General features: G+C 37.2%; 2 protein-coding genes across 3 annotated transcripts; both read right to left on the reverse strand.

The window, feature by feature from the left end:
- Window positions 1–413: 413 nt before the first annotated feature.
- cacng4b (calcium channel, voltage-dependent, gamma subunit 4b) lies at window positions 414–10,424 on the reverse strand. The gene is made up of 4 exons (XM_083566696.1): window positions 9,795–10,424; window positions 3,222–3,305; window positions 2,923–3,063; window positions 414–2,005 (listed from the first exon to the last, which is right to left on the reverse strand). Exons 1-4 carry the CDS (start codon window positions 10,015–10,017, stop codon window positions 1,485–1,487), a joined length of 969 nt encoding a protein of 322 aa, XP_083422822.1. The 5' UTR covers window positions 10,018–10,424; the 3' UTR covers window positions 414–1,484.
- Window positions 10,425–20,294: 9,870 nt separating this feature from the next.
- On the reverse strand, window positions 20,295–23,786 carry aimp2 (aminoacyl tRNA synthetase complex interacting multifunctional protein 2). Of its 2 annotated transcripts, none has more exons than XM_083566698.1 (4): window positions 23,632–23,786; window positions 22,693–22,899; window positions 22,187–22,421; window positions 20,295–21,206 (listed from the first exon to the last, which is right to left on the reverse strand). In XM_083566698.1, exons 1-4 carry the CDS (start codon window positions 23,644–23,646, stop codon window positions 20,818–20,820), a joined length of 846 nt encoding a protein of 281 aa, XP_083422824.1. In that variant the 5' UTR covers window positions 23,647–23,786; the 3' UTR covers window positions 20,295–20,817. The 2 variants fall into 2 exon arrangements, with proteins under 2 accessions (XP_083422824.1, XP_083422823.1); XM_083566697.1 differs by having other exon boundaries at window positions 23,521–23,786.
- Window positions 23,787–26,221: the final 2,435 nt, after the last annotated feature.

Here is a 26,221-nt window from a genome sequence, read left to right on the forward strand (position 1 = left end):
GCACGGTACTAAGATCATGTAAAAATGTTTATATATATATATATATATATATATACACACATATATATATATATATATATATATATATATATATATATATATATATATATATATATATATATATATATATATATATATGTAACGGAAATGGTTTTTCTCATGATGAGTCACTCAATAATATGCACTTCAATGAAAAGTATACAGTATTCTCTCACCACTGTAAGTGTCCTTGTAAACATAAATTACAAAGTAAGAGGTTGTACCTCAGACATGCTGTTATATTCAGAAAATAAACAGTGACAAAGTACATTTCCGCCTGGCACACAGATTTGAAAGGAATTCCAATCATAAGGCTCACAAAACTAAGACACATATGCAGTGCTGGTTTGGCCTCGTTGATGCAACTGACAGTCTTTTATTCTTCTTTTTGTCCTAGATTGTTATCGGCAAAACGGACTGCACCATTGAAATGCCTCTCACGGCTCTTCCAGTTCTGGATGTCTTGCATTTCTCATCCAAATGTTTATCTTTAGACTTCACAATGTCACTGTCCCAGTACCACACAATTCTGATTTACACAGGGTTGCACCAGCATGGAGGAGATGCACAGCCTTCATTCAGATTTCACCCAGATCTGATTCATAACGCCGCCAGAATACACCTTGATTTAACCCACTTGAGATGCAAAGGTCCTTGTTGTGGTTTTCAACTGAGAGCTAATGGCAAGTTGTCGACCTTGTAATTGAAAATATAAAGCTTCACAGTACTGAAATACTTTGTGCTTGCCTTGTATTTTCTCCTTTGTATCCAAATCATTTGGTAGTCTCAGTGTGTAAGCCTAGAAAAAAAATTATATTTTCACAAAAATAATTCGAACACAGTATTCTCTGCTTTGAAAATAACTACAGCTTAGTAATAGATCAGCTAAAATTGCTGATCCTGATTAAGCGGAGAGGCACACAGATAAGATTATGACAGTTGTTTTTACAGACATATGACATGGACAAGGCAATACAGGATTCAAGTATATACAAAATACACAAGAAGGGAAAAGGCAAAACCTGTGAAACTACTTCTTATAGCACCATTTTAGATTTGGACAGTCATATTTAAAATGGTGAATTCTGAATGTTCACTGCATCTACGACTCATACGAAAAAAACAGACGGCTTGTTGTAGTGGATGTGTTTGTTGAAATTTCACAATTTATATAATTTTACAATTCACTATTCAGAGACAGTTTGTAAATTAGCTATACAGATCTACCACAGCTAGTTTATTCAATCCTTTCTTACTAACACTGCAAAGAGGAAACACACTGGTGCAAACGAAATGTAAGGTTAAACTGTTGTCGAAGCACAATTCGAATTCCCCCATCAAACGTGGTAGGTCTTAGGTAGTTGAATCATCGCAATAATTGAACTACTGCTTCTTCTATATGTCCAAGACATTGTATATTCTAACATTTTTGACATTACATTCTCTCATACTGGTGTCGTCCTCCGGTTGATGGTATCATTCATGTCTTTGGGAAAACAGTTGTGCACTTGCAGGAATCCAGAGTCATGTTCAGGGCTATAGGAGCTGTCAGTGCCTGATTTCAGCTGGTCTCTGCTCAGGGTGTACATGTTGATCTCACCCAGAGGCACAGAGCTCACCATCTTTATCCCGACTGGAGATGCCTCGCGGGATGCCTCTGTGGAGCGCGAGCTGGAACGTGAATGACGCCGTCTATAGCGGAAGCTGGACATGCGTGAGTATGGTGAGGAGGATGAGGCAGACTTAACAAACTCCCGTCGTGCTTGAAAGTGCACCTCTTTGTTCTTTTCGATGTAGATGTTCACAGCTAAGACAGCGACCGCCTCCGCAACAATGAACGAGAGAGCCCCAAAGTAGAACGACCAGCCATAATTGTATTGGCTCTTCTTGTCCTCATCACGCTTGTCGCTGGGATCACCAGTGTTGCTGGAGATGTAAATGATGATCCCAATGATGTTGCTCAAACCTGAAATATTATAGGGGCATTAGTGCAAAGAAATGATATTGTTTAGTCTTCTTGCTCAAACTTTACTGAATATTTAAATTTCAAAGTACATTTTTTGGTACTCTTCAAACAATGGTTGAAAATGAGTAACATACTTAATATTAAGTAACCACAGACTTTGGTAATAGACTATTCTTGGAAATAGAATTGTATATGATGGTTGCTACACTATATGAATAAATGTTTATGGACACCTGATCATAAGATTCTTTTTGGACACCCCATTCCACATTTAGACCCAATTTGGTGTTATAATAATCTCCATTCTGGGAAGATGTTCCACTAGATTTTGGAGTGTGCTTTTGGAGAATCTTTTCCCATTGAGCCACAGAGGCATTAGTAAAGTCGGGTACTGGGGTAATTGTTAGGAGGCCTGGGGTGCAGTCAGAATTTCAATTTATCCAAGGATGTTCAAAAGGGTTGAAGTCAGAGCTCAATAGCAGGCCCATGTTACAACCCATGTAAACCAAATCATGCTGTAACAGGTTTGAGCCTTCCAGTTTAAGTGAGAGGAGAATTTAATACATTGTATACTATTGGGTTCCTCCAACTTTGTGGTAACGGTTTGGGAAGAAATGCATACGGCAGGAAAAGTCAGTTGTCCATGACTTTAGTTCATGTAGTGTATTTGTACTGCTAGCAAATAAAATAAAGACACAATTATACTCCTTACTGCTATTTACAAAGAGCATTAATGTGCTTGTCTTTGATTGTGAAATACTATATGTCACAGTCATGTTTTTCAGATCTTGGTATTGTAGTACATATTACAAGAGTTTCTGAACCAATGTCTAATACCAGTACCAGTGCTGTTTGTAAACATTTTCCATGCAGATGATTTATAGGCTGCTATTTCATGCAACAAAGACTTGCTTTACCTGCTGCTACAAACAGAATCCCTGCACTGAGCAAAATATTATTCCTCTTGATGTAGATACGTCCTACTCCCACACACAGCCCCCCAAGAAGCAGCAGAACCGTACTGAGAATGGGGAACACACTGGAGGCACGTACTATGCCTAAACAAACACACGTGCACACACGCAAACACACACAAGCAGGTCCATTGTTAGTGACCAAATTCTCTGTTAAATCTGTTTTAAAAATAATTATGTTCAATTTATAAGCATAGAACTAATTGATTACAATGGCCAAAAATGTAAAGAAAGTCACTCACGCAACAGGTATTCTGAGCTGTCAGTGTCATAGTCGTTGTCATCTGGAAAATGATTGATACGGTAACAGCTTCCTTTGTTGAGACCTAAAGATGAATAAAGTTAGAATTATATTCATGATAAAGTGATGCATCAGTTACTAGGTCTGATGTAATATCCAGCGCCTCCATTTTGCAAAAGTCATAGTTTATTTCATTATGGCTTTAGGGAGTTTGTGTGAATATTCATTATAGTAGATTAGGTGCGGAGATTTTAAAGGAAAAATATGTTTGTTGAATTAAGGGGAAACAGCTCAACCTATATTATATAGCAATTCATACAGAAACAATGTTACATAGAAAATATGCCAGATTATCTATTACCAATATCATCTAGGACTACAACTATGCATTTTTGTAGCTATAAAAGCTGACCTAATGTCTGAGAACCTGACATATTAGCAGCATATTCTAAAACAATAATATTGGACATATTGCTAAACCTTGTAGCATAGCATAGCATATTTAAAGTTTCCATAAGTATTTAAATGGCAAGACCAATATGTTTTAAGATCAAAAGATGAATATAAGAAAAATATGTCAGAATTTCAGAATAAACCAACATGAATAATAAAGAGCTGTCTATAGGATAACAGCAAGCTAATTTTGCTCAGAGCTGTTGCACAAGCATTGGGCTTGGCCAACACAACAATTTGGAATGACCTGATAACCTGATAAGGAAAACAACAGCAATTGACAGAATCACTGTGAGCATTGTGAAGAAAAAAAGCCTTCACAAGGCAAAGGTTAAAGGTGTCACATTTGAGAAACACTTGAGAACTGGAGAGCCAGAATGAAAATAGCAAAGAAATACACAAAAAAGGGACAAATATTATGTGACCAAAAAGTACTGGAAAGGCCAAAGTGTGGATTTAAAAAGGATCTGCTCATGATCTAAAACATACAAAATCATTAGTCAAGCATGGTGGCGGTAGTGTCATGGCTTGGGCTTGCATGGCTGCTTCTGGAATGGGTTAACTAATCTTTACTGATGATGTAACTAATGATGATAGCAGTAGAATGAATTCAGAAGTCCATAGAAACATGTTGTCTGTCGATTTACAGAGAAATGCATCCAACTGCAGCAAAACAATGAACCGAAACTCACCCCAACACAACAAAACACAACTTTATCAGGAGAAGGAAGTTTAAGGTTTTAGACTGACCAGACAGATTTAAACCCAGTAGAGATTTTCACTTCGTGGCGACCCCTAATGGGAGCAGCCGAAAGAAGAAGAAGAAGAAGAGATTTTCACTTCCTATAAAGAAGACTGAAGAGAAAAACTTTTTTTTGCAAAACTAGTTTTTGCAAATAAACTGCAACCAAATATAACTTTAATTCATTTTAAGACAATCTGTACTTTTTATTTTTGCTCTCTTAATGTACCAAGTTCTAAATTGCTTAACACATCTAAATATACGTTTTAGAAAATTAATCTTAAATTCAGATAATTTTTTTTTTTTTTTTTTTTTAATCTTAAACCCAAGTTCAGTGTACAGCAAAAGTAAAAACTTTGCCTTTCTTTCCCCATACTATCAGAGGAGACTGCATATCATATCTATTTGAGACTTTAAACATTTATTTGAGAATATTATATTTATTTAGGTTTTTCTAATCTACCAGGAGAGGTATGCTGAAAACATGTTTCAACACAGTTCTCCCTGGAAAGCATAAAGGCATGATGTAATATGACAGTTAATAAATATCTCTCTGCACAGTGTAAACCCCACGTCTCAAACAGTTCTATGGTTAAAATAGAGTTTATCAGCAATGTGCAGCAGTATGCCATCTTCTCTTTGAGCTCTATGTCAAGAGATGTAGACTGCACCCTTTACCAAAGCTTTTGTGGGCCATTTTTGCCATTAATTGGTTCTGGTGATTAAAAAGTAGCATCAAATTAATTAGTATTAAATAGGTCTGTGGAACTAGGCCACATTTTTGTCTAGTCATTGTAAAACAAAAAAAAAACTTTTTGTGAGTGATTTTTGGATAGCAAGCAGCAATACTGTATACAAACTTAAATGCAATATTTAATACATTTATTCTACATGTAGGATATTTGTGACTCTACTGTATGCTAACAAGTATAGGATAAACACCTATACTGTTTTTGTCCAACCTATTTGAATCAAATGGGACCAATTTACATATGAATTGATCATCTAGACCCCCCTCATCCTGGACCGTGGCCAACTTCTCCATTTGTCTCCCCACTGACAACAGGACTAATGCATAAAAACATATTTGTAGCATTCTGTATGAATGGAATCTAATGTATTATTCCTGTGCCATGACCAAATATAGGGTCAATATGTGACATGCACATGAGCATACAATGATATCCATAACAAGTTTTATTTTTTGCAAAGAATATTAGATTCATGATTTAATTTACATTATATATTTACATTAACAAGGTGCCTTTCCATTTGATTTCCTGGCACCGTGCACGGACAGCTCCAGTAACCTTTTCTGTGCTACCAGATTAGAAAAGTTCCTCTGTGGTTGGGCTATTTTTAATCACGCAGAGCCCCAAAAAAGGTCTTGAGGTTGTAATTTGCATTACTATGCATTACAGAGAATTAAGTTGACTGGTTCAAAACTGTGCTTTTTTTATCCAGGAACTATAGATGTTTCTGGTACCTAGATGCCTAAATCTATAGGGAAGTCATTAATAAACCTGCATTTCCATCAACATTTACAATTACATGAAGTGTATTTTCTAGCAGTGCTGAATAATCTATTTACTTTCCTTTCTACTCCTTCTAAATTAAATTCATTCCTATGGAAGTAGTGCTTAAGATTTACTATAAGAAACGTACTATACTGATTTAATACCCTTAAATCAAAAGCAAATAAAAAAATATTAAATAAATATGAAACAACACAAACACTTTATTTCAGTTATTTTTGAGTCGAATGATGGTACACACAAGAAAGTCTACAATAGAAAATTGAATAGTGATCATCTAAGTAAAATTAGTTTTATTAATTATTTTATGGTCGAATATCGAATTAGCTTTCCTTATATTCTCATACATCCTTACATCCTAATTATAGTTTTATAGGTCTAATTGTTTCTCCAGGCAGTCAAACTGGAAAGCTGTTTATAGTCAATCAAAAACCCATTACACATGTGGTACATTCGTTGTATTAAAAAACAAATTGTGTGAGGAGAGATTAAATTGAGTGACTTGAGACTGCTGATTTATGAGTGGCAGTTATTAGCCCAGTGTCTGTGGTGTGCCCAGTCTCATAAAGAGGAAATAAGGCCCCCTCACCTAACAGAAACACTCTCATCAGAGAGTCTGTGTCTGTGTATCTCTATGTGTGACAAAATGAGAGCTCGGTCCCTCAGGCCTGCCTGGAGGTAACAGCACTCTGTGCTGAGCGCATGTTCTCCATGGCAACCTCAGGGCTGTTTCAACAATTTGATTTCCATAATGTCTCCAAGGGTGTCTATGACATCTTCATTGTGGTTTGATACAGCAGGCAGCGAGCCCTCCCGTTCCAAGCCCACCTCCCCAGCTGACACGTGCAGTGCCAAGACTGATCCCTGCACAGCCTACAGCTGTCACACTACTGGTTTATCTTGACACATGGGAGCAATTTGCTGTTCATTTGAATTAAGGTGATATAACTTGGGCCATGGGTCTGTTAAAACCTTATGTGGTGGTAATTCAACAATGCTGTTTGTATTTTTTCTTTAAGATACACAGATAATATATTCTAAATAGATTGAGCATCGATTCAGATACAAACTAGATATGCACTTCTTTTTTCTAAAGTTAAAATGTTGCTTTCAAAAACCAACGTTATCATTTGCTAAGATGCAGCATGATGCAGCATGATTCCATTTATCCATAGTTTGTTCCTAGTTGTAGTGCTTTCAATTAAATCAGTAATATTTTATATTAATATGAATAAATCAGTAATATATTAATAAAAATAATAATAATAATAATTTAAATAAAAATAAGCAGTTTTAGAAATTTTTCTGTGCACATCACCAGTTATGAATTTAAGTGATGCAGCTAAAGTTGAGGAACTGTCAAAGTCAAAATTCTCACACCATGCTGACAGTGCTCGTATTTCTACTTCTGGACTTTTCCAGTGTTCTTGAGGCATAGTGGATATGTTTACTATAAAAAATATGAATAAATTATGGATTATGCCATTCCCACTTCTGAGCAACATAGTGTAATTAATAAACTGTTCCCCACAAATGTGTTACCCTCAAATAGCCTTTGTCTTGTCATATTTTTTTTTTTTTTTAAGTCCTTATATTGCTTTCTGTCTATATAAGGTAATAGGTCCAATATTATGCAAGAATGAGCCATGTTAAGGTCAAGGGCTTGAAGGCTGTGCCTGGCACATGCCCCAAACTTGTAATCGGTCCAAATACTCAGTCACAGAATTTAAGCCCGATTGGCTAATTAAAGACTGCGTGGCCTTTTAGTGCTGCATTTTAATTACACATCTGTGGCGCACACTGGGAATGGAGAAGTGACAGCACTTCCACCCTTGAATCATCCCCAACCTGGCAAAGGGAATGATTATCACCAAGGGAAAACAAATCCAAGCACTCAAGACTCAGATCCATATTATCCCAAAGCAAATGTTATCTTATGGGCTACGATAAGCCCAGATGACAGCCATATATTGATGCTCAAGCTGTCTTGCCCTTTTTGGGTTGATCATTGACCTTTAAGGAATTCGCATCAAAATGTTCTCAAGTTCTATTCTGCCACATTGCGTTTTTAATTCAAATATTCTTGAAGAAAAGAGGAAATGGCGTTTTTATTCTGTAATCCATTTTGTGACAATGTTTTGCCAGGCAAGACAGTAGAAAAACAGGAGCCCACCATTTGTATTTAACAGAAATAAATGATTCATCCAACTGGTTACTCGTTACTTGGACTGATCATGGTCAGTTTCATAGAAGTGCTATATCAGAAAAGTTTGATGTTGTCATCATCAAAACATTCATGGATAACTTTCAACACCTTAAGTCTTGAGTTCACAGCTTTTGTCCCTACAGAACAACCATCTACCACTAGAGCCTGATAAATGACGCTATTGTATCAGGATGTGATTACAAGCTTGTTGACTGGATTGGTATAATCGCACACCAGGAAAGCTTGTTAGAGCTCCAGGAAGAGAAATGCCTCCATCAAAGGAAAAAAAAGCAGTTGCTTTCGAAATGAGTTTTTCATTACCATTCGCTTTGCATATGTATGACAGATCGTGATGTTTTTAATGATTAAATGGCACTCTTTGTTGTGTGTACAAGGCTGAGTGAGATCATGAGTGGGAAAACTCTTGATTCAGGGTCACCAGCATTGTGCTGCATTGGCGAGGAAAAGGGTAATGCATGTCTCGTTTTCTTTTTTGCTGGACAATGACAAGAAGCAATAGATTTGTCTATTTTTAAAACCTTGGCCATGTTACCATAGCGATTTCTGACACGTTGTTGCCAAGCAACAGCATCAAATACAATAAAGGCATGAATGAAGGCAGATACTTAACAGGAGACTCTTGACTGCATACGCTTTGCAGTCCATTCACCTTTCTCCAAACCGAGAGAGAGAGAGAGAGAGAGAGAGAGAGAGAGAGAGAGAGAGAGAATGTCTTAAGCTCTATCATGAAGGCTAAACTTAAAAACATTTATGAATGAGTACTGCTTCTTAGAGAAAACTTTATTAATGTGATTTTAATGATACTAAAAGAAACACATTTTGCGATAAAATTCATGAACCTTCCTACACCATTGTTTTCTTTCATTTCCATATGATAATCATGTGACATCAGTGTTTTCAGACAACAGATTATGTCTGGTACTGTCAGTACCCTAAACAGCTTCATTATTTCTCATAATTATATTTAAAAATAATTTTTTTTACTAGCTGTATTATAAAAATATAATCTGTTCTGCCATGGGTATTTTGCCATATCGCACCTCTTGCAACATGCAATGTTTCCTTGACGGTGGTATTTTAATTCCACTCTGGTTATTTTGTATGGAACCATTCCATAACGTTCTGGTTTGGATAACCAAGGAACCTTCTGGGAACTTTTTATTCGTTTAGCGTTAAACGCTGGATTCAGTATGGTCGCATAACAATTTGCCAAAATGAACCAGGCCAACTTTGTAAACCAACAGAGAACGTTCTGAGAAGGTTTTGGAAATCCACACACCAGCGAAATGACCAAAGGAGAACCAAGTACTAACGTTAGGGAAACGTTCGACTCACAAACTGCACGCGCTAACGACTCCACAGCCGCGGCGCGTTTTTGCGCGCAAGAACGAAGAACAAAAGACGTCCAACTCGTCCTCCCGACTCTCATCATGCGCTCTAACAACAACAAAATACATACAATCTGCATGGGATAGGTTTCACTGCAAGTTTCCCCGCAGTTATTTTCTTTTACCTTTACATATATATATATATATATATATATATATATATATATATATATATATATATATATATATATATATATATATATATATATATATATAACTCTTACAGTACCTTCTATACAGCAGATTCTCCAAAGCCCGGAGTGAGTGAGATCGCCCCGAGTTTTCTTGGGTTGGGGCTGATAGTCGTCCGCCGTCATATTGGTCGCGTTGCAAATGTACGCCCTGGAGTAGAGCCAGTAGTCCGTGCCGATTGCAATGGTCATGAGGCTAAACGCCACGAAGGCGCCCACGGTGGCCACGAGAAGCTGAACCGCACGGTCGCACCAAGCCATCGCACTTCATAATAATCTTTAATAATCTTTAATCTAATTGTTTTCTTTTTTTTTCTGCTTCTCTCTCGCGCACAAAAGCCACCCTGCACGCGTGTGCGTGTTTGCGCGCGTGTGTGTGTGTGTGTGCGTGCGTGTGTTTGGTCACAGCTCCTTTTGTTCGCCGCGCTCGAGCGTCAGGGCTGGTTAGTCAGCGCGCGCGCCCGGAGCCGCGGCACACTTGCGCGAGGTGAGAAGCGCGCGGCGCCTCCACGTGCCACTGCTCTCAGCCTGAGCCGCTTTCAAACGACCGCGGTCACCTGAAAGCATCTTTTAATTTGTTTTGTTTAGATTTTTTCCCCTTCTTATTTAGCACAAACCAAGTCACTTGTCCTCTCCTGGCGTCTCCAGTTTTCTCAGACTATTGGATAAGGCTCTTTTTTGACGGCTCAGTCTCAAACCCCACCTTCTGTCACACTAACCAATCAGAAACAAACAGCAGGAGACCCTCTTTAGTTCTATTGATGGGAAGAGGGGGGATCTTAATGTAGGGCCTGGAACATGAAATGACCTCATCTGTGATCCGTGAATGTGTAGCTATATGTTCTGGGTGGAAACTGAAATCCAGTGGACATAATGTTCTTCTCATATGAAACCTCTGGTATAAAATCTATGCTGTAGGTTGAAGTCAGGAAAAGTGTGGTTGTAACTTCATATACTCTCAAGGATGAAGGTATCTCACTGGGGTGGAGCCATCATGTGAAGTCAAGACAGCTTTTATTGTCATTTCAACCACATACAGCTGATGTTGTACACAATGAAATAAGACAACTAGGGTTTCTCCAGAACCCTGGTGCTACATAAACAACATAGAGCTACCTCACACAACATTACAGAACACAGAGCTAAGGACTAAAGTAAGTTGTCCTAACCATATAAAGTGCATCATGTGCAAACTAGTGCAAACAATGCAGACAAAAGACCAGACAATACAAGACAGTGTGAGACATATACACAAAACACCAAATACAGCCAAAAATAAAAACGACTGTCTAATATGTGATACAGAACAATGTGCAAAAGAGAGAAGTACAACAACAAGAGGAAATCGAGAGGTTTGCAAAACAGCATGTAAACAGTAAAATATGATTATAATATAATATGGGTTGTGCTGAAGACATGAATGTGTATGATTTGAAATGAGCATTGAGTGTGTGTCTGAGTTGTAACAGTTCAGTTTGGTTGTAACAGTTCAGTAACACACAGTTGTCTGAGTGTGTGTGTGAGTTTGGTACAGTTCAGTTCTGTGTTGAGGAGCCTGATGGCTTGAGGGAAAAAACTGTTGCACAATCTGGATGTGAGGCCAGAATGCTTTGGAACCTCTTTCCTGATGGTAGGAGTAGAGTGTAGAGTGTGTGTCAGGGGTTTATGGTGTTGCCCACAATGTTGTTGGCTTTGGGATGCAGTGTGTGGTGTAAATGTCCTTGGTGGGGAAAGAGACTCTGATGATCTTCTTGGCCGTCCTCACTATCCTCTGTAGGATCTGCAGATGTGAGACGGTGAGGTTCCCAAACCAGGTGTTGATGCTGCTGCTCAGAATGCTCTCGACAGTCCCGCTGGTCAATGTGGGGTGAGGGAGATGGGCTTTTCTCAGCCTTCTTAGAAAGTAGAGGTGCTGCTGGGCTTTCTTGTTGATAAAACTGGTGTTGAATGACCAGGTGAAGTTCTCCGCCCAGTGAACACCAAGGAATTTGATCAGTGGAGAATGGCCACTCTGTGCTCTCCTAAAGTCAACAACCATCTCTTTGGTTTTGTCAACGTTAAGCGACCGGTGTTTGGCTCTACACCAGGCTGTTAGTTGTTGCACCTCCTGATAGATAGATAGATAGATAGATAGATAGATAGATAGATAGATAGATAGATAGATAGATAGATAGATAGATAGATAGATAGATAGATAGATAGATAGATAGATAGATAGATAGATAGATAGATAGATAGATAGATAGATAGATTTTTGATGACTACTCAAAAATACTAGTTTAAAACTTAGATAAGAAAGATGTACCCTTAATGGTCAGTCCCTAAATGACAAGAAAGAGTACAGTTTGTTACCTTTATTGCTAAAAGTTTTGTCCATTAAAATTTTAAATCTAATTATTAAAGTTAGAATGTAAATTATTTTCACAAATAAATAAATGATAAAGTTGTTAAAGTAAATTTGATAATGCCTTAGACTTAGATACATAACTTGCATAGAGAAAGCATACGACAGGGTGCCAAGAGAGAAGTTGTGGTATTGTATGAGGAAGTCAGGTGTGGCAGAGAAGTATGTGAGGGTGGTGCAAGAGATGTTTATTAAAAAAGTGTGATAGCAGTGAAGTGTGTAGTAGGAACGACCTGGTTCAAGGTGAAGGTTGGATTGCATCAAGGATCAGCTCTGAGCCCTTTCCTGTTTGCAGTGGTGATGGACAAGTTGACTGTTTGTGGATGATATTGTGATTTGTGGTGAGAGTAGAGAGCAGGTTGGGAAGAGCCTGGAGAGGTGGAGGTATGCGCTGGAGAGAAGGGAAATGAAAGTCAGTAGGAGTAACACAGGGAACATGTGTGTGAATGAGAGGGAGGGCAGTGGAGTGGTGCGGTTGCAGAGAGAAGAGGTGGAGAAGGTGGAGGAGTTCAGATACCTGGGTTCAACAGTGCAAAGTAATGGAGAGTGTGTTAGAGAAGTGAAGAAAAGTGTGTAAGAGGAAGAGGAAAGAGGAAGACCAAGGAGGAGGTTTATGGATGTGATGAGGGAAGACATGTGGGTAGTTGGTTTGAAAGCGGCAGATGTAGGGGACAGAGTAGTATGGAGAAGGATGGACGGACCTCTAACAGGAGCAGCCAAAATAAGAAGAAGATATAGTGCTAATTGATAATAGCTAATTGTTTTACTTGTAGTGCCTGAATTATATATATATTTTTAGATCACATTTTCATATATAACTCCTTATGGAATATAATTTTCTTTATCCATACACATACACAGGGCTGGAGCAAGTAGTTGTTTTTCCAAAAAAGAAACTGTTGCCTCAAAAATAGTAATTAAATGGCTTAATACTTTCGCCAACAGCACTTAGCCAAAATAAATAGTTATATTCAGAAATCTAGCAAAAATTATTTGTGAAGAAAACATTCATCATACAACTGGCCATATACTTGTGAAGCTGTTAACCTGAAATAATGAACAGGAACACAGTTAGCACCACGTCTTTTTTCTATGTAACTGCATTAATAGCATTTTAATAGTGATGTTACTGTAACACTGTAAATATATTTCTACACAAAAGCTTATTAATGTAACTATCCAGCTGTTCTGACAGCATCCATCTCCATATCATTCACATTGTTCATACAGCATTTCATGCCACACCATTATGAAGTAAAACTAAAGCAAATGGATACAATGGATGCACCGGAAACAAAAAACAGTAGGGTTGTCACTGGACAATTTATACCTGGTCACATGTAGGAGATCTCAAGTTTAAATAGCTGTCAGATATTTTAAAAGAGATAAATTAGCTAGATTTGGGCAGAAGTGTTATGTGTTATGTGTTATGTGAACTCATCTTATTGCTTACAATAGGCAACATGGGAATATATGATTTTCATTTTAATAATGAGTTTCATGAGCGAGTGAGCAATACATAGAGCACACACACACACACACACACACACACACACACACACACACACACACACACACACACACACACACACACACACACACACACACACACACACACACAACAATCTCCTCATAAATACATGGAATATCAATAGTGTATTGCAGCCAAATTAATTAAAATAAAACATTGCTGCATGACTAGGTTTAAGTGAGTAAACTACATCTCTTGGTGAGATCTGATGCTCCGATGCTGATCTTCTGAGCACAATTAAGCCAATCCTCATTTGGAAGCATTAATATTCCTTTGTTTACTGAATACAAGCCCCATATCAAGCTAATGAATCAGTCTATTAGTGTGTTTTGCTTGGCTTAGAGAGGAGCCACTCACTTCCTCTCTCCTGGGAGTTAAGCTTTATTTAGAGGTGGATTATTTTACTAATCAACCTAATGAACAATATTACAGTGCCAACCTGGTTTTTGTTTGCTTCACTCTTTACCCCGAGATAGCAGCACTGAACTAAAAGGATCATTCATTAGCCAGGACTCAAATAATGCATTTAGGAATTCAATAAAACAAACATCCAGAAGATGGACTGGATACACTGTAGTTTAATAACAGGTGTAATATTGTAGAGCTTTAGATGTACAGTCAAATACAAAATTTCAACACCCTCAAGAGAAACTCTACGACAAAATAAATCTTATTACAACACATTGTTATATATTTTACAGATGTCCCTTTATCATCAGATGTAACAGAAAATGGTGTTATATGTAAGTGGCATATAAGTCATCTGTTTTTATTTATAACTGCCTCTAATCTTGTTTGTGTCTCCTGAGCAGGTTTCCGATTTCATACGAAATCTAATATCTCCATTCGAACTGCTCAGCCAATTCTTTTTGACATATCTATTATAACTCTGCCAGATTGTATAAACACAGACTTCTTGAAATCAGGTCAGGAGACCATCCACATTATGCACAAGTTATCAACTAGCATAGTGAATAGGCAGATATATCTTTCAATAAGGCTTGGGAATTGGCATCATGCCACACAATATTATTGAAAATGCCATAAATGTTCACATACACCGCAAGAGCTGAAAGATTACTGTTTTATTGTTTTAGGGTAGCTTTCAAACTTTCATTCTTACAAGCTAATAAAAAGGCAGGCTTTTATCACCACGGACTCTAGGATGCCAAACAATAGTAAATGGAAAAAACTTGTCTTACTGACTTGTGAAATTAGACAAATTTCCAAACAGAGTGGAGCAAAGCCATGAGTATTCTACCTCTTCCTTCTAGAAATCTTTATATCTTGAATGTTTTTGGGGTAACTTTTTTTTTTAGCATAAACAGTCCTTAATATGGGGGCCTGATGTTGTTCTCCACAGCAATTGTACATCTGATTATTTCATACTGTGTTATTGACAGGTAAAATAAGCAGATATAGTAAAGATATCTTGTAGCTCTGTAGAGAAATAAAGGCATATTAACATTTTCCCATTTTAGAAAATCACAGGGATGTAAATGCTTGCAATCATCGTTGCTAGGTGAGTCAGTCTTAGATAACTCTGCTAAAAGATCTGGGCCGATTCAGTCATCAGTCCTCAAATATCACTTATCAAACACTACACTTCTCAGTTCTCATATTTAAGATTTAGGTAAAACATCCTGTCTGATTGCTTTTTTTTTTTTTTTTTTTTTTTTACATTCAGGGATGACGCATTTTGAGATTTGGCAGTGCTGCATTTATTCTGAGACTGACGGATGTTAAATGTACATCATGTCTCCAGCTGAGCCTCTGCATGCTGGTTGTTGCGGAGGCTGTGTTTAGCTCAGCGGATCAATGGAGGATGTGTGACTGGGAGAGCAGTGCAACACTCAAGCAGCATTCACTCCACACACACTCACTGACTGGGGATTTAGAAAAGGAACACACTGATGAAGAGGAACAAGTGGTTGTCAGACATTTTACCTTTGGCTCCGTGCTCCATTTTAGAGAACAACTTGAGTGACAATGAGAGACTGCTTTTAGCAGTTATTTAAATCTTTTCATTCATTTAATTTGCTTGAATAAAATTATAGAGGTTTGCTGTTTATTTTATATAATCTGTGATAAGGTAAATTAATTGAAATTGGAAATTAAAGGATATTTTAGAGCGTTGGAAATTTAAGTAGTATCGATACATAACAATAACAATAACAATAACAACAACAACAACAACAACAACAACAACAATAATAATAATAATAATAATAATAATAATAATAATAATAATAATAATAATAATAGTAGTAGTAGTAGTAGTAGTAGTAGTAGTAGCAGTTGTAGTATTTTGTGTTTAGCACAAATAAACTCAAATGTTTAAAAGATGCAATTTTTGAAAAAAAAGAGTACAAATTCTTTTCTAAATATTAACATGTCTGCTTGACTGTGTTAATTTATAGTGTGCAAGTGAAAGTAGAACATGTTGCAGAGTATCCAGCTGTGGTGGCAAGGCCGAGGCGGGTGTAAAACATATTATTCGAAATCCCAAGTTAACACTAATGAGCATTTTACAAAGGTAGCGAGATAAGATACTGCATCACTGGACCCAAAAGGTCAGCAATGTGCCCTTTATATGCTGTTATTTTGAGAGACATTTATAAGAAGAAGCACTTCATATATGTTGAAAAGTCAATTCTGTTCTCACTGTGTGAACTCGCAAATTGTAGGGTCTTATAATGGGCTCATGAAATGCCTGTTCTTTTGGAGATACTGTAGTTTTCTCTACAATAATCAGAACATTATGTATTATGATGATGATGATGATGATGATGATGATGATAAGAAAGAAGAAGAAGAGGAAGAAAAAGAAGAAGCAGGTCTGCTTTTACAGGTAGACATGGGATTTTGTGTTCATTTTTTCATAGTCTCAATAAAAAAAAAAAAAAGTTGCTATAAAATTAATCCTGTACCTCAAGGGCAAGGACAAGGATGTTCCAACCAACTAAACTTACACCACCTACAAAAAATGGTTACCTTTTCCTTTTGCAGTTGTTTGGTAATGGCCCTTAGCTTCCTGAAATGGAAACACTCTGTTTGTAGGGTACTATAGAACCATTATTAGTTCCTTTTGAAGAAGAAACTAAAGGACTAAGGCCATTTTGTCTATCATGGATTTAAAATATACTACTTAAATGAAAATACCCTTCTAGTGGCAAATAAATTATATTTCTGACACTAACCCACTTGACATTAGAGGAAGGCTATGAGGCGATGGTTTGTCTGCCATGCCAGATTTGCTTTAAAAGGCACTAGATTTGATGTTCTGTTTTAAAGAGTGAGGGATTTAGTATTTCATGCACACATATTCCTCACCCTCTTAAATACATATATTTGCTTTTAGTTATACTGTACTTACTGAATAATTCATGGCACATACTGAATAATAAGCTTGGCTGAGGTTTTCTAAAATATGCTTGGCAAAATGTTATGGGTTACTATAACAGTTTTTTGCACACATTTTTTTTAAATAAAATATATTTAAACTGACCATAGTTACTGTTTTACAGTTATTTAAAATAAAAAAACAAATCTTGGTTAGACATTAATCACTTGTTTTATTAATATATCGTGCCCTCCAGCTACTATGTAACATAAAATATTCTGCATGGACAAGAATAAATATAATATAATGAATTAAATATATAATTAAATATGATTACATTTAAAATATTATCTAACAAACTTCAAGACTCTTGTAGCAGGATCTCAATGCACTTCTCAATGCGGAATATTTTAATTATTAATATTTTATATTCTTGGATGTATGCAACTGGACTTCATCTTCAATTTAGAGCACAAGTATACAACAAGCTTTCGAACACTGAGATGACCAATTGCAATGACTGATTTTGTGCTTTTGTGTCTAAAGCTCTTGGCAGAGCCAAATAGGTTTGGCAGAATTCATAATCAAACACAACCAGCTACAAAACATGAATGCCTCCACTATATTTTACAGTGGGGTACCAGGAGTTTTTCCTTCTATCCAGTCCCCTTTTTTTTTTTATCTCTAAATACCTTGATTGCAGCAAGGATATATCTGTCTCATCGGTGCACACCAGATCTACATCTTTAGGGCTAATGATGCTTGTTGATGGTCAGATTCAGAGATGGTTATTGCAGTCATCATTTCCAAGCAGATTGTTGCAGTCCAAGTGACATTTAACATCTGAGAACAAAACCTGACAACCGAGATTTAAAATTATAATCTCAAAGTGCCCCCCTTTTTCTTTGCCAGTCTCCTCACTGTGTAGAGGAACAGTGTAGTCATAGGTTAAATCTCCAGTAAAATATGATATGTGCTTATATATTTTTATGCCCATTATATGAATTTTACATGTGCAACCTTATATGTATACTGCAGAGAACAGGACATAAACTGCACCAACAGAATTGTTTCTGGGGCTTGAAGCAGGTTGTCTTGCATTTATTTAAAACACTAAATCCTAAAAATAACTATGGCCTGTATTTGTGACATAAAATACTATTATTTAAACTGTAGTTTTTAGAGGTTTGGCTTTTTAAATAGTTTTTTTTTTTTTGTTGGGAGATGTTTGTTTCATTTAAATATAGTTACAGTGCCTTGCGAAAGTATTCGGCCCCCTTGAACTCTGCGACCTTTTGCCACATTTCAGGCTTCAAACATAAGATATAAAACTGTAATTTTTTGTGAAGAATCAACAACAAGTGGGACACAATCATGAAGTGGAACGAAATTTATTGGATATTTCAAACTTTTTTAACAAATAAAAAACTGAAAAAATTGGGCGTGCAAAATTATTCAGCCCCTTTACTTTCAGTGCTGCAAACTCTCTCCAGAAGTTCAGTGAGGATCTCTGAATGATCCAATGTTGACCTAAATGACTAATGATGATAAATAGAATCCACCTGTGTGTAATCAAGTCTCCGTATTAATGCACCTGCACTGTGATAGTCTCAGAGGTCCGTTTAAAGCGCAGAGAGCATCATGAAGAACAAGGAACACACCAGGCAGGTCTGAGATACTGTTGTGGAGAAGTTTAAAGCCGGATTAGGATACAAAAAGATTTCCCAAGCTTTAAACATCCCAAGGAGCACTGTGCAAGCGATAATATTGAAATGGAAGGAGTATCAGAGCACTGCAAATCTACCAAGACCTGGCCGTCCCTCTAAACTTTCAGCTCATACAAGGAGAAGACTAACCAGAGATGCAGCCAAGAGGCCCATGATCACTCTGGATGAACTGCAGGGATCTACAGCTGAGGTGGGAGACTCTGTCCATAGGACAACAATCAGTCGTATACTGCACATATCTGGCCATTATGGAAGAGTGGCAAGAAGAAAGCCATCTTAAAGATATCCATAAAAAGTGTCGTTTAAAGTTAGCCACAAGCCACCTGGGAGACACACCAAACATGTGGAAGAAGGTGCTCTGGTCAGATGAAACCAAAATCAACTTTTTGGCAACAATGCAAAACGTTATGTTTGGCGTAAAAGCAACACAGCTCATCACCCTGAACACACCATCCCCACTGTCAAACATGGTGGTGGCAGCATCATGGTTTGGGCCTGCTTTTCTTCAGCAGGGCCAGGGAAGATGGTTAAAATTGATGGGAAGATGGATGGAGCCAAATACAGGACCATTCTGGAAGAAAACCTGATGGAGTCTGCAAAAGACATGAGACTGGGACGGAGATTTGTCTTCCAACAAGACAATGATCCAAAACATAAAGCAAAATCTACAATGAAATGGTTCACAAATAAACATATCCAGGTGTTAGAATGGCCAAGTCAAAGTCCAGACCTGAATCCAATCGAGAATCTGTGGAAAGAACTGAATACTGCTGTTCACAAATGCTCTCCATCCAACCTCACTGAGCTCGAGCTGTTTTGATAGAGACATACCCCAAGCGACTTACAGCTGTAATCGCAGCAAAAGGTGGCGCTACAAAGTATTAACTTAAGGGGGCTGAATAATTTTGCACGCCAAATTTTTCAGTTTTTTATTTGTTAAAAAAGTTTGAAATATCCAATAAATTTCGTTCCACTTCATGATTGTGTCCCACTTCTTGTTGATTCTTCACGAAAAATTACAGTTTTATATGTTTGAAGCCTGAAATGTGGCAAAAGTTTGCAAAGATCAAGGGGGCCGAATACTTTAGCAAGGCACTGTATATAAACATAGTGATGTAAATATACTTTATAGTTAGAGCATGGCATTCTGCATTTTTAATATTGTAAACCATATCATTGTATTTATATTAAATAGTTTCCAAATTATATTGAAATAATACATTTTATTTGATGCCCCTGTACAAAATACACGTTTAAAAAAAAAAAAACACCAGTAGCAAGTCTGGCGAGTATGTTCCTTTAGGACATCATAAAGAGTGCTCAGACTGATGCATACTCTACTATTTAATGATGGTCTTAGAGATATGATGCTCCTGAGAGCTGAAAAAGTCGTAAGATATAAGCATGGGAAATGATTTAGTAGACATCAGAGCCAAAGGAACGACTCCGCCATCTACTGGCTCAACACACATGTTGCAAGCTTGCTGTATAAAAACAGTACATTCATTTTCACAAAACAGACTACAAAGTAAGTTTTCCCAGTGTGAAAATCTTTAATAGGCTTTAAGAAAAAGACGTTACAAAGTATCTGCCATAAGTCTTATACAATTCCAGTAGGTCCTCTGTATTACATCGGGAATCACTCATCAACACGAAATAACAATATAATATTCAGCATTAACATAGTACTCACACTACAGTATCATGTTAGGCACTATGTGGCGGGAGACAGCATTCACACCCAGAATCCACTTTCAGAAATGCCAGCTCAATGCTATAAAAGCACTGTGAATAGTGGTCTGGTTTCTTATACATTTATTATAATGACCAGAATACATAAATATTCATATAGTACTGTGTATGGACAGGCTTTCATTTGAGGCTCACCTGTTTTGAGGTTAGTTGTAAGAAAAAGAAAATAACTGGGCCGATCTGAGCTCTATCAATCACCAATGCACCTTTAGTGAGAAAAATTCCATGTAGAATATTATGACATTTGCTCTTTATTTTACTTTCACCTTTCATCTTAATCTTAAACCCATTATAGGAGACTTATTCACAGCAGCAAAGGGGCGATGCAGTGGAAGTGCTCAAGGTTCCTGCAAGCCTGAAGCCAGCGCTGCACGTTGGCAGGAGTGGACAAGGCCTGGCCTTCTTGAAGGATGCAACACGCACATACGATGTCGGCTAATGAGGGCTCATGGCCCAGTAGCCAAGCCGAGCGGCCCAGAGCACTGTTGAGTGAACGCAGCACAGCAGCCCGCTCCTTACTGCCCCCCTCTGCCAACTGAAAGAAGGCCGTATCCACCCAGCTGTCCAACTGTGTGGCAACAATTGGATCCTTCGGCTCAAGCCCCAGCAGCCGGAACAGGAAGCGTGCCACATTGGCCTCACCTTCGATGGGGCACATACTCTGTGTGCTGTACTTCATCTGCACTTTTGGCACTAAATGAAAAGAGGGATCACATATAAAAAAAAACATACAACAACATACATCATTATTTTACATTTGTCACACTAAAAAGATCATTAATAATGTTTAGATGTATTCTATATATAAAAAAATTATTGTTTTGCAATTATGTAGGAACCAGAACTAAAACAATATTGTTTTTTTCATGTTTACAATAGAATAATTAATATTCATTATTACTTGCTAAAACAAATCACCAGAGCTGATTGTATTATTACCAAACAGCTATTCAGTAACAACTCTAATAAACAATACATTTGTTTGTGTTAGTTTCCCATTTGTTTCTTAATAAGTTCACATTCCAAGCAAATAGATCTGCTTTCATATGCTACTCTTGTGCAGCTCAATTCACAACAGTTAATCAGGTTGTGATTTGATCATAGCTGCCATATCACCCCACCACTATATAAGTGGTAACTATATAATTACTATATAATTACAAAAACAAGCGATATTGTGTGTAAATAGGAGGTGGTATCAAAAAGGTTTCAGACTAGTTTTGTAACTTGCTGACAGATGACAGCACAAGGCTGCATGCACAGTCACATGAAGCGCCGACCTTCATAAGTCAGTGTGCCAAAAAACGTTTAAAAAAAGAAGACTTCCAGGACACATTCCAGAAGTGGCAGAAATGCTGGGAGTGCTGCATTACTGTTAATACTACTACTTTGTAGGTGATAAAACATAGATAAACAAAAGTTAGTTTCGAAACCTTTGAATACCACCTAGTATCTGTGTAAAACAGTATATAAAATTTAATCACTGATATATAGATAAGGATCTTTTCAATATTCATAATCAAACCTTCATGCGTTCATGTCAAAAGCCATATTTCCCAGCCATAAACAAAGACAGGACAGGATGAACCAGAAGAATTCCACTGACAATTCTTGCTGCCAAATAAAACAAAACAACCTTGAAGACTCATTTTCTTCCTTGTCCTTTCACTTACCATCTTTCCATATAAGTGTAAAACCCAGCTGGAACTGTTGACGGCTATAGCTCTCAGCATGGCGTGGCCCTAAGCATGTGAGCAGATGAGGGGGGACACTGGAGATGGACGAATGCGTGTGCACAGAGGAGAGCACATGGTAACTCTGGCACAGAAGCTCGTGCAGCACCAACAGAGAAAGTGGTGGGCTGGCAGGGTTGGCATTGATCACGATGTCCCTCAGAGCACCTGGATTCTAAAGCATGAATACAGAAAGCATTATATTCACCTTAATAAACATTTTACTGCCTTTACCTCAGCTTCATCACAAGTTTCGTCACTGTGACAGAGAAAACGGACAAACCCCAACGAATAAATAATATATATATATATATATATATATATATATATATATAGAGAGAGAGAGAGAGAGATATTACACACACACACACACACACACACACACACACACACACACACACACACACACACACAACAGACAGGCACCATACAGAGGAATAGCTCACCTTTCCGAGAAGAGCATCCAGATCTGCTGTGCCTGTAAAGGAGGATGCTGTAGTGGTCTGTGACAGAGTTGAAACATCCATGTCAGCATCTGGAGTAGTAACTGTCTTTGCCAGGCCATCCACTGCTGCTTTCAGCTCATACAGCTTCCGCATGATCTCGTCCTGGCGAACCTCCAGAGCTTTGAGGGCAGGATCCACTTCGCCATTCTAAAAAAAACAAATGACCTGGGCAATAAGAAACAAGATACAAGATACCACTTTTCCATGATATATATCTGAAGCAAAAAGTCTGGCAAATTAATCAGTTTGCCTCAGAATTCTTAGCATGGTAATCAAACACAAACTAAAACTATAACAGATAGCAACCATATCAAAGCAATAAAAGGACCTCAAAAACAGGATCAATCAATATATGATATAAGAAGGGATCATTTTTGCCTGTTTCTGAATAGTCTGTACAATACAGAACACTTTTGATTACTTTCACTTGACACAACAACGTTTTGATTTATTTAATATCCCTGTGGTAGGTCAGAACCTTGCTTAGATGAGTTTAAACACAATCTTGCACCTCAGACTGTTAAGTGAGGAAAGAATCCTGCGCAAAATGTGCGCACACATGAACACATCGAATGCAAAAATTTCCCATAAGTCAGGTCAGTTGCATCAGCCTGCTTTATTAAACGAAAGCGCGTGCTGCTGTTTACACGCTCGTTTGCAGGACACTGAAGGTCAGCTTGTTTTAGAAAGTTTGCCATATTAACCCTAAAAAAAAAAACCGATCAGCTTTTTTGAAAGCACGTACAGCTCCGTTATAAGAGGATTTACCTGAAGCGCGTGTTCGGCACAGCTGCTTCCGGGCTGCGCGTGGATATTCGGTAACTTGTACATGCACGTCGGTAAATCAATCTTTATATCCCCCGGACATATGGGCTTTACCTCGTACATGGACATGGTGTCTGACTCCAGAAAACTGAATACGAACACAAATCCGAGAGCAAACTAATAATGCTATGGGGTTTTGATCGAATTCCCTACTGCTCCTGCAGGACCAAATCTCGAACGGAAAAAAGAAGCATATATGTGACGTCACTTCCTCCGAAAGTAAAAGTCTATTCAGATGAGGCGAGTTGTTTGACAGATTCTGTTTTGTAATTCATACATTTATAATTCAGCCTCGAATTAAGAGATATTGGGCATCCTTTAATCTGTGTATATAGAACTTACCTAATAATATTAATACATTTAGCATACATCCATATTATTTTTGTTGGCCTTTTAAGCAGTCGGTCGAAAGCGGTGCACTGTGACGTCACAGAGGTAACTTATCATGAATGGTAAACTGTGAATCTCCCTTTAGTGGTGAAGCGTGGAAATACAACTGAAGGGGAACGCTTTCCTACAATCTGCAATAACTTAAAAAGCTTCAGACGCCTCCACATGCCTCCTTAACAAGTTAATCACAAAACAATCAAAAAGTATTGTTTTTCGTGGTACATACATGGCCTTTACACATGTTTTTAATAGATATTTAATCTACAGGTCTCTAACAAAACATTTTCAGAAAATGGGACACTTGTCCATTGTTTTGCACGCATTTAACCTCTATTTCATCATTTTCTGCTAAATTCCCTTGTTGCTTTGCATTTACTTTTTATAGATTTATTGTTCTCCATCCACTGGCTTGTCGTTCTTCCCAAATTTAAAATCAAAAATGTATTTGCCACAAACACAACCATACATAATACAACATGCAGTGAAATGTTTTGTGGCATACAATGAAATAAAAAAGAATAAAACTTAAAGAGTTGAATAAAACATTTACTTTTAAAGAGTAAAAATAGAATAACAAAGAAGTTACAGTGTAATAAAATATCATTGCAATCGAAATAAAACCTAATTTATAGTATACAGTATAACAATAATGTAAGTAGAATATATACAAATTAAGCAGCATTTTTATTCTGGAAATTGTGGCCAAGGTAAAAAAAAAAAAAGAGGTTAAAGTGGAAAAAAATTAAATCAGCATATTTTGTTTGGGATTATTTGTGGTTTGGAGCAGTCGTGATGACAGCATTAACCTCACCAGCACCATCTTAGAAGTTTTTTTGTCGGTAAACGGTGCACATGTACCTGTCTGATTACATAACACAAAAAAAATGAGTTTTTTTAACCAGGTGACCTTCTTCCATTGCAAGGAAAAAGAAAAAGGACCAGTTACAAAGGAGAAATCACTCTTTTCTGTATGACACTGAGAAGATAATGAGGCATTACTTATTTATAGTAGTGCATATGATATATTTTGGTTGCCAGGTTCCAAAACAGGCTGAGCTGGTCAAACCTGCAGTCTAATTGTTCAAGCTGGTAATGACTTGCTGCTGGTAAATGACCATTTTTTATTACTGCTAGCAATGCTACATAATAAAGAGATATTTTTACAATACAAAACATTGATCAGTTTTCTGTTCTCGGTGTTAAAAGACATGATTACTGGATTAAACTGGTTACTTGTAATGACTCTAAAATACGCCATATGGCCAAATGTATGTGGACATCTGATCAAACACATTTGTGCTTTTAAAACATTCTGTTTCAGATTTAGACACTCTTAGCTATGATAATTGTCATCACTCTTCTGGAATGGCTTTCCACATGGCTCTGGATATTTGACTATTCAGCCACAAGAACATGTGCAAGTTTGAAGATTTTTTTTTTTCCTAAGTGGGTGAGAAGACCTGGGCCACAGTCGGCACTCATCCCAAAGGCGTGGTGGGGTTGTGGTTGAGGTGCAGGCTACTCAAGTTTTTCATTTACATTTTACATTTACATTTGCGGCATTTATCAGACGCCCTTGTCCAGAGCGACTTACAAAAGTGCTTTGAGTCTCTATCAATGAATAAATCCACACTGGTACGCTATATTACAACTTAAGACAACTCTGTTGAGAGTTTATTTTTTCCCCCACTTCAACCTTGGCAAATCATGTCTATGAACTTTTCTTTTGTGCTCAAAACAGCAGCTAATACATCAGACAGACAGACAGACAGACAGACAGACAGACAGACAGACAGACAGACAGACAAATAGATAGATAGATAGATAGAGAGATAGATAGATGGATAGATAGATTTATGATGACTACTCAAAAATACTAGTTTAAAACTTAGATAAGAAAGATGTACCCTTAATGGTCAGTCCCTAAATTACAAGGAAGAGTACAGTTTGGTACCTTTATTGCTAAAAGTTTTGCCCATTAAAATTTAAAATCTAATTATTAAAGTTAGAGTCCTAACGCCACAACAGTTTGTAACGTAAATTATTTTCACAAATAAATAAATGATAAAGTTGTTAAAGTAAATTTGATAATGCCTTAGACTTAAAAACATAACTTGCATGGTGAATGTTCTGTAAAATAACAAAATTGTTTACATTGGATTTTAACATAATGAAAACAAACAAATATTGACTGGGAAGTGTTTATTTCATCTTCAATAGCTTAAGGGACTCTGTAAGTATAATCGAGGAAAAT

Source organism: Silurus aristotelis (assembly GCF_946808225.1).
Source record: "Silurus aristotelis genome assembly, chromosome: 17".
NCBI classification, from domain to species: Eukaryota; Metazoa; Chordata; class Actinopteri; order Siluriformes; family Siluridae; genus Silurus; species Silurus aristotelis.